We start from the raw sequence: 9,017 nt of genomic DNA on the forward strand, positions 1-9,017 counted from the left end.
TAACCAGAATCTGTGATGATGAGGCTGCTATTTGTAAATTGAATAGGAAATGTCTACACTTGTATAATTATGAGTTTATTCTGAATACATTGTCATACAGCAGCTCCTTAGGACTCCTAAATTTAGTTGCTATATTCATTTATCAACTACCTTTTTCACAATTCAAATTTCTTCGTTTTTTTTTTTTTTTTTTTTTTTTTTTTATAACAAATAACCAAAAGAGTAAGTTTTGCTTCCAAATAATCAATGCTGTACTTATCTCTTCATTTTTGTCAAAGCATAGTAACGTTTTAAGGGAGAATGTACTGTAATATCTGAAAAGTATTTAAAACAAAGTACTGTATTATACAAATGCAATGTTAGCATGTGTCAAGGCTCAGAATGTATGAAGTAAATTTGGCAGAATGAGATCATGAGGGAACCAATTTATTTTACCAAAAATAAACTTTAGTGTTGAACTTGCAGGGGTGATCTTTACATTATGCAGAGCTGGCTGTGTCATCACATTGTTGTATGGTAGTTTTGGTGGCTGGTTTCCACATCATCATTGCTCCAGATAAGTGGCTACTTTTCTGGGAGAGCAAATACATTCTCCCCCCTCCCCACATGCAGCCTGTATATCCGTTTTGTGGCGAGAACAGCCGTAGCTGTGCCCACTGCTACAATTCCTCCCAACAGCCCTGTGAGGGGAAGGCCCACACATCCTGCAGCTCCTCCAGGTACGGATGCATGGCTTCTGCTAGCCTCAGGCCTGGAATGAACAGAGAGGTGGTCACAGGACAGATGGTGAAGTGTAGGAGTAAAACAAAGATACTAAGTAACCTAAATCTGATGGTCAGGATATCTTTATGAGATCAGGAATGTCGGTTTCCTAAAGAGATTCAACGGTGGGTTTCTTAAAAAGTAAAGGGGGCATTAGTAGAGATGACAAAAATCAACCAGTTCAAAAAGTAAAGAAAAAAATAATAAACTCCACTCATACAGGGACCTACTGGCATCCAGCAGGTAGGAGTACTCATAACCCAGGTTCTTGCTGGAAATGAAGTATCCTAGGTTTCTGTGGAGTGGCAGGAAGGGTGCCATGTGGTATTCACTGTTGTGCCCAATAGGAGCATTGGGCTGTGGATAGTGGGAAGGAGATGGTCTATGCTTCCGGAGCCACTGTTCGTAAATGATTTCATAGAAAAATAAATAAAACTGTTACTGTAACTTCAAGTGTGTAAACACACTTGTATTAAGGTGCTTGCGCCTTGAAACTTGCCCCTTCTTACCTGTCAACAAAAGCATGGTGTAGAAGGAATATAGGATCATTTGCTGAGGCCTGCACTGATGTCATGGATCCGTTCATGAACACACGGAGAGCAGCATGCATGCCTAGACCAGCACTGTTTCCTAAGCCAGTCTGAGGATCCCCGAATCCTACAAGAGGAGACGTGTCTCACCAGCAGTGTCAACTATGTCATGGTCAGCAAATCAAAAGCTTTTTTGTTGCAAAATGAGATACTGTCATCCAAAAACAAAGAATGAAATTCTTAAAGATCACCTCCAGTATTCTTCATACCTGATTAAAATAGGATAATCAGTGCTTCCAAAACACAGTGTTTAGGTCATTTTTCATCAAAAATAAATAGAGGTTTTTGTTGTTTAACCTGCAGACTATCAAACAGAAACATTGTTTCTTTAGAAAGGATTCATAAGCCACAGGCAGTCTCCACAAATGGTCTCCTACTGGGGGCTGTCTTTCTTTTCTAGGAAAGAAGAGATGTGTGAATATGTCCTGATGTACTGTATATCATGGGAAACCTCACAAGCTTCTAAAGCTCTGCTGGAGGCAGCACTTTATCAATAGAAGATGATGTTTAGCAACTTGTCATTTAGCCTTAATTGCTACAATAGTTGGATCTGTGCAGAGGTTGTAACCCTGATGTTAATGCATACCCATATATCAACTGACGTATATATTTGCAAGAGTCACCTGAGGTTTAGTGATGCACAGTATTAGTAAAGTCAAGTATCAACACTGGATAATCCAATTTCTGGATGATTCTGATTATTTGTGACCCTCAGTTTCACTTAATTCCCCTTTTACTGCACACCAAATAGTTACAGAGTTACAATATTAAACTGTATACAATTTGTTATTCATATGCAAATGCATTCAGTGGTGAATGTAACTAACTGCTGTACAGTTTTGAAGTATGTGTAATTAAGTATTTTAATCTTGTGCTACTTTATACTTCACTACCTTTTAGAACCAATATTATACTTTTTACTCCACTACATTTATCTTATAGCTTTAGTTACTACTTAATTAATAAAACTAAATACAGTAAATGGGAAATTCACAAGCAGTAATGCAAATGATCAGCTAGTTAAAATTAGCTTTCCAGCTTAAAAAGATGAACACAATAGTGTCTCAGTTATTACAGATCAATAATATGAGACCCTTTATGTCAAATGTGGAATTCTACATAAGAAGTACATTTAGTACTTTAAGTATATTTTGATGCCAATACTTTTGTACTTGTGCTTAACATTTTGAACATAGGACTTTTACTCTTAACAAAGTATTTTTACACTGTTGTATTGCTGCTTTTACTTTAGTAAAGGATCTGTGTACTACTGAATGCCTCAGTAGTAATCCACAAGTTACACTGACAACACCAAACAATGGGAGCATATAAATGCATAGAGAAGTTGCGTGTAACCAGCATGTTATAGTGACAAAACAGACGGCATACTTTATTAACAAAATGAGAGTGTGGAGTAGCAATGGAGGGCTGCAAATGCAATTTTTATTTCTTCATTCATTTAAAATTTGTTTTAGACCTGTTCAGTGCTGTGAATGAGTGAGCACTGATATTAATTTCACTTGAATATCCAATCCATGGTTATGGTCTTTTAGGTAAACAAAAAAGGTCTAAGGTCACACCTCAGAACTGCATTATTACTCATAAATAAAAATTACTGTAGAAGAAAGAAAAGAAAGAGGCTGGGGGAGTTACTTGAGTGCTTACCATCCAAGAAGAGAAGACTGACCCTGGGCTGAGAAGACTGGGATCCTGGGGGTTCCGGTCCCCCATCAGGTCGTCCGTGTACACGTCACATATCTGGATGTCTCTCCAATCCCAGTACGGGATGGTGAAGCTCAGGTCACCAGTCAGCTTCCTGATTTCATGCTCCCAGTGCAGCAGATATACACGGTGCCATGGGAGAAATGCAGGCGCCCAGTGGCCAAAGTCCACGTCGGTCCACACGTTCCCCGGCCACCTAACGGTGTGCTACGAGACAATGCATCTACACAAAAACATCAAACACAGACATGTTGGCAAACATTGGATTAGAGCCATTCTCCATCTCCCTGTAGGTCCCAGTGGCAACAACATAGTCCCTGCTGACAGTGTGTTTGGCTAAGTTCAGGTAAGACAAAAGTCTGATCCTCTCAGTTCTTGACAGGTGAAATATGTTCCTTCTGACAGACTCTCTCCTCTCACTGCAGTTCACCCCGAAGTAGCCAAACTTACAGTCAGCGCAGTTGAAGCCCATGAAGTTCTTTGTGCACTGGCAAGTCCGGTTGTAGAAAACCAGGGGCCACTTCTCTCTGTCATCCAACCCGGAGAAGGGGTACTGTGGCCCGTCGGGCTGGTCCGATACCTCCACATCCTGACAGAAACCTCGGCCTGAATTGGTTCCACAAGCCGAGCCATCCCCATCCCAAAGTGGACAGCATTCCTTGGTGAGCAAAGCTTCACGGGTTGCACATAGACGAGGGAACTGTTGATAACAGGGTACAAAATACAATATGAAACTCAACGATATCAGTGGCCACATTACTGCAAGGTTCTAAGGCAGCAACCAAGACACTAAGTAGTGAACCAAATATGCAGCGTAAGAAAACCCATGTGATGCTTTCTCAGGCTTAAATACTTCAGGGTCTTTTCTGGGTATCCCTGCCTCTTTATTGAGCCAGTCACATGCCACTTATCCTCAGGGTGAAGCTTATTTACAGACATCTCAAGCCTGCAGCGAAACTCCTTTCACGAATTAAACTTATAAAACTTAATTCATAAGAGATTTGCAGTATTTATGGGGCTCAGTGTGTGTAGTGAAAGTGTAATTTCATGATTTTGAGCTATCCTGCAGCCTAATAATACAACTGAAAACATACGATCTATGTATCATATGAAAACAAAAAACCCTGTCATACAAAGGCAAATAAATAATTCCAAGCTCACATCACATTTGTGGAATTTCGTTTCTGACTGTATGTGTCATCTGTACAATGCAAACTGAGGTAGGAACTAAAAACAAAGGGTTTATTGATGGAAAGTTGTTGAATAATGTCTAGTAAAGCAAGCTACAACTTAAGCCAATACTTTGAATTTGTTCAGTGCTTTTTCAGAAGAGCATTTTAAGGTGTTTAGAACTTACTTAGTACTGCTGTCTCACATGACTGCATGCACCACTGTGCACACTGCCTTTAACCTTTAGTCAAATGATTATGGAATTTATGGCATGTGATCTTCATAGGACTTTTAACACTAAGTCTATGACAGCGAATACATACTTCCCCACTAGAGGGCGGCATGTAACTTTTTGAAATGATGTTTCTGAAGCCATATACTGTAAAAGCTGCGTCAACCAATAGCAGAAACCAGTAAAAGTTCTAAAAGTGTGCCTATACATACAGGTCGGTGGTTAACAATACTGATTTTGTATGGCAGGTCAGGGTTCAGTTCCCTGTTGGGGCACAGTAAATTGTTTTGTGAGTGTGATTTAGATCCCTGTGCAGTCTCAGTCTCATGTGACTATGGAATGAATGTCTTCTTGAATAGCAACCAATATATTGTAGCCTATTACAAGATCCTGATTTACGGATCTCGTAATTATGACCAAACATTAAAAGTCGTCACACTAACCAATGACAGAGACCAGTAAAATAAATGACACGTCTCAATTGCACTTTATGTTATTGACCACCAGATGTCCTGCTCGAGCACTGTGTCATTGAAGCCTGAACCATTTTTTGAATAAAGTGTCGAAGCTTCAACAAAGCCTCGATCAGCCAGCACTATTTGAAACCCCTTTTTATTCATAATAAATATTAGTGGTTTTAGGTTCTATTTAAAAATAAATGGGAGGAATAAGCCTAAAACATGATTTTCTTTTCCCTATTCCTTCTCCTCAGCACACAGTAAAGCTGCCCTTTAGTGGTGGCACACAGCATTACACCAATCTGTGACCCATTACTGCCTGCTAGTCAAATGAATGGCAATTTAATGGTAGAAATAGCAATTTGTATGTAAAAACCGGAAGGTTGAGGGCTGAAATCTCGGTGCCTGCAGTCCACGTGTCGAAGTGTCCTTGGGCAAGACACTGGACCCCCCAAGTTGCTCGTGATGGCGGCGTGTATGCACGCAGCGGCCCAGGGCCCTTGGCTCCAACCAAAATTTCATTGTACGTGTCCCTATGTTACAATGACAATAAAATAAAGCTTCTTCTTCTAAAAACGTTTTTGAACATGTGAATAAAACCTGTGAATAAATTAGTTTACACAAAAACACTGAAAACAAGCGTGTTTGTGAACATCTGTGTACAGGCAGAAAGTAGCAAACTGCACATACAACTCTATCTAGGAGTACTGAGGTTTAGTGTGAATCACACCTCAATCTGATTGGACAAAGATCAGGGGATATAGGATACAGAGCACTTATTAGGTTTTTAGAGAGCACACGGTTAAGCAAGATAATATAATGAGTGAGGTTATTGTGTTATGGGCCGTTGTGGACCACACTCCAGTCTAGAAGGTGGCGGTAACGCACCTAAAGCTGTTTGCCAACCGTCATTATACAACAGAAGAAGACGAAAAGCGAGAATGTGATTGGACAGGGGCAGGCCAATCACAGAGCAGAGTCAAATTGTCCAATCAGTGTGGTAGCTGGGTTCTATAAGGTAGTCTCCGGTGGTGCAGGAGCTGTAGTTACTCAGGTGGGTAGCATTAGAAAGTTGTAGGAAATCACAGTAAACATTTCATCTGTTACGTTCTGTATGTAGGCAGCGTGCAGGTGCTTATCTGTCAGTTCTCCAAATGTATGTTTTCTATTCCAGGTGCGTTACTATATCTAGCGTTAGCCGAATGCTAATGTAGGAAGTTAGCAAACCTCTGCTAGCAAGAAAATCTTCAGCGGTAACGTTAGCCGTCCAGTCCAGTATTTGCTTTGGTTTTACATGCGCCATTAATATAAGTAGCTTTCATATTTAATATTAATGGTGCAGCTCAATAAATAAACGCTGGCCGATTTGGACCTCACCGGGTCTTCATCAGCAGAAACTTAAATTGTTTGCACCTGTATGTTTCCGCCCTGATGAAGAGCAGGTGAGGTCCAAACCGGTTGGCGTCTTTTTACTGAGATGTCCCGTTACAGGTAAGTGTGCTACATTCAAAATGTTGCTTAAGTAGTGGTGCAAAGGCGTTAGCAGTGAAATATACCTAAATTGCCAAAAGTCAAAGTAGTCACTGTTGGTTTGTACAGGTTTCTGACTAATTTCAAAAGTGTTTGAACAACTTTGATATACATTGTCATGAAAATTCTCAAATTTTTTTGTAACATGGAACACAATGTAGTTGTGTATTGCTTTAGTAAAAACTGCTGTATTTGTGTAATGTTTATGGCAAACATTTTTATAACCTAGTGATTGACCATTGCTCTCAATGAAACACAGCAGGTTGATAGCACAGCTGGCAAATAGAATAATCCTTTAAATTCACTGTGGATAAACTTGTGAGCAACTCTGAGTAAGTTCATGGTGTTAACTCTGTCACAGGTCCTGATCATACCAGATGGCCAGAAACAAGCCAACCATGTCTTGAGGTCTTCCTTGATGCTGTAAAGAAGCCTGACTTTACATCCAGGTACGACCTTGTTTTTGATAGTTCTGTGCACTTTTCACTTGGCTACATCAGTGAGTTTTATAGCAGTAGCTTAAAGTATTCTCTAAATTAGGCTTTATAGTAGAAACTGCTTTTCAGTCATCCTTGAATTTATTTGTATACTTAAACACTTGCAGCTTAATTTGATTGCATGCTTCAGTCCTCCACACTTGGAATGAAATAGTATTAATCCATTTTCTCCCACAGCCTCCAATCCAAGATCTTGACATTGTTAGATGAACCCTTCACTGAACAATGGAAGACTCAGTCCTGTCAACCCCCCAGGAGGACATTGAGTTAAGAGGAACCATTTAAGCCACAAGTTTTTATAAAAATTTTCCTCCAGCTCCCTCAGCATTCCCCGGAGGAAGTGTCTGGAGAGGGGGAAGTCTGGGCCTCTTTGCTTAGACTGCTACCCCGTGACCCAGTTCTGGATAAGTGGTCCTCTCTCCATGTTTCCAGATGTGGCTCATACTGGAGTACAGTGAACTAAATCAGTGCTTTACATCTTTCATATTAAAACATTACAAGTTTGAGTTGTAATAGGTTTTATTGGAGAGCCCAGAACAAAGCCTAAACATTTTTATTTATTTATTTTTTAAAGTGGCACTGTTCAGGTCTTCTGGTTCTTCAACTGCAGTGAAGGACTAAAACTTGAACCTGTGCCTTATTTTATTAAAAGCAGAACCAGGAAGTTTACATTGTAATAGCTTTATTGAAAAGACAAACAAGGCTGAAAATTACACAATTTCAAACCCCTTTTTTCAAATGCTGCTGAAGCTTGGGATCCACCATGGGAGTTACACCACAATTAAGACTTGTCATGTAAAGAGAAGTCTTCACCACTGTGGTCCAGCCACATGCAGTACAACAGCATGGAGAAAGATGTGGGGTACTCTTTGACCCATCTTAGCCAAAACTTCAAGTGGCTGAGCTGGATGGAGTAGATGAGCCTGCAAAAAAGAAAAGTGTAAACATGATTTCAATAAATTGTGCATTTGTAAAAAAAACTTGCTTGTCTTTATGCATGTCCTCAGGAAAGCTGTAATCTTGCCACATCTGGCAAGGACATTTGGTTAAGGATTGCCTAAGGGGAAAATGGAAGAAGCTTGAGTTTAAAGCATGTGTTCTATAATTTCAACCCATCATTTTGTTTTTGATAGGTTTGATGCATTATGAACAAAATACTTCTAGCATGCACATTTGTACCTTAGTGAGCATCCTTTTATATATGCAGAATGGGCACTTCCAAGTTCAAGTCATTATCCTTTTAGACAAATCATGGGGGGAAAAAAAATTGAAGATACAAGATGTCATCTCACCACTGTTGAAATAACAGCCGTCTGAATTACTGGTAGCAAGTCCCAAGAAAAGGCCTGACTGCTGATGTCTCTGCTGGGTTCATCACCATCAAGCCTGAAATTAATATTTACTAACAGTTCCCATTTTTGTTTACCCTCAATTTATGAAACAGACAATGCAAATTTGATCATGAACAAAGATATTCATACAATAAACCACCACCCCCATACACTGCATCCTAAAAAAAGTCAAACCTTGGCATTGCTTCCACTGTCGAAGCCTGCTGATATTTTGAATATGAATTTAAACAAAACGGGATGTTGTCTGGACTTCAATCTAAATGAGGCTCCATCTTAAACAGACGTGGCAGAAAAACTATACTCGCGCCTAAAAAGGTTTCTCCACTACAAGACAGACATCTGTGTCAAAGACCAGTGTCCTCTAAACAATGAACTTGTTGGGTGATTAAAACAAGAGGGTGCCAATGTCAATCTAGTCCAGATATATTCAATATGTAACACCGTTCAAATAACGCTGCCAGTGAAAACTACAGAGCCAGGATAGGTGACTAGTTACAGTCATTCCTAGAAGCAAGTTGCAACAATTAACTTCATTATAAACATGCTACAGCAAAACAATAGCGTACCTGAAGGCTAACCACACACGGAGCCAATTAGTGGACACACACCTGGTTTGACTTCAGCCCGAAAGGCTTCTTGCTTTTTGCCTTCTTTACACGCCAACATTCAATCCTCGCTAACACTAGATAAAGTATCCAACATGA

The 9,017-nt window shown here is 39.9% G+C and overlaps 1 protein-coding gene and 2 long non-coding RNA genes across 6 annotated transcripts; 1 reads left to right on the forward strand and 2 right to left on the reverse strand.

Annotated features, from left to right (window-relative positions):
• Positions 1–659: 659 nt before the first annotated feature.
• LOC109959313 (tyrosinase-like) lies at positions 660–4,588 on the reverse strand. The gene is given in 7 exon segments (XM_020598547.1): positions 660–751; positions 993–1,174; positions 1,272–1,419; positions 1,650–1,656; positions 3,018–3,273; positions 3,275–3,774; positions 4,568–4,588. Coding segments are annotated over 7 exon segments (1,206 nt in total).
• Positions 4,589–5,937: 1,349 nt separating this feature from the next.
• Positions 5,938–7,894, forward strand: LOC109959200 (uncharacterized). 4 transcript variants are annotated; one of them, XR_002274796.1, is made up of 3 exons: positions 5,938–5,988; positions 6,826–6,913; positions 7,139–7,894. It is a non-coding gene; the product is annotated as an uncharacterized LOC109959200 (long non-coding RNA). The 4 variants fall into 4 exon arrangements; XR_002274797.1 differs by lacking the exon at positions 5,938–5,988 and adding an exon at positions 5,995–6,108; XR_002274798.1 differs by lacking the exon at positions 5,938–5,988 and adding an exon at positions 5,995–6,090.
• Positions 7,627–9,005, reverse strand: LOC109959201 (uncharacterized). The gene is made up of 3 exons (XR_002274800.1): positions 8,922–9,005; positions 8,254–8,347; positions 7,627–7,884 (listed from the first exon to the last, which is right to left on the reverse strand). It is a non-coding gene; the product is annotated as an uncharacterized LOC109959201 (long non-coding RNA).
• Positions 9,006–9,017: the final 12 nt, after the last annotated feature.

Source organism: Monopterus albus, unplaced genomic scaffold (genome assembly GCF_001952655.1).
Source record: "Monopterus albus unplaced genomic scaffold, M_albus_1.0 scaffold38.1, whole genome shotgun sequence".
Taxonomy (NCBI): Eukaryota; Metazoa; Chordata; class Actinopteri; order Synbranchiformes; family Synbranchidae; genus Monopterus; species Monopterus albus.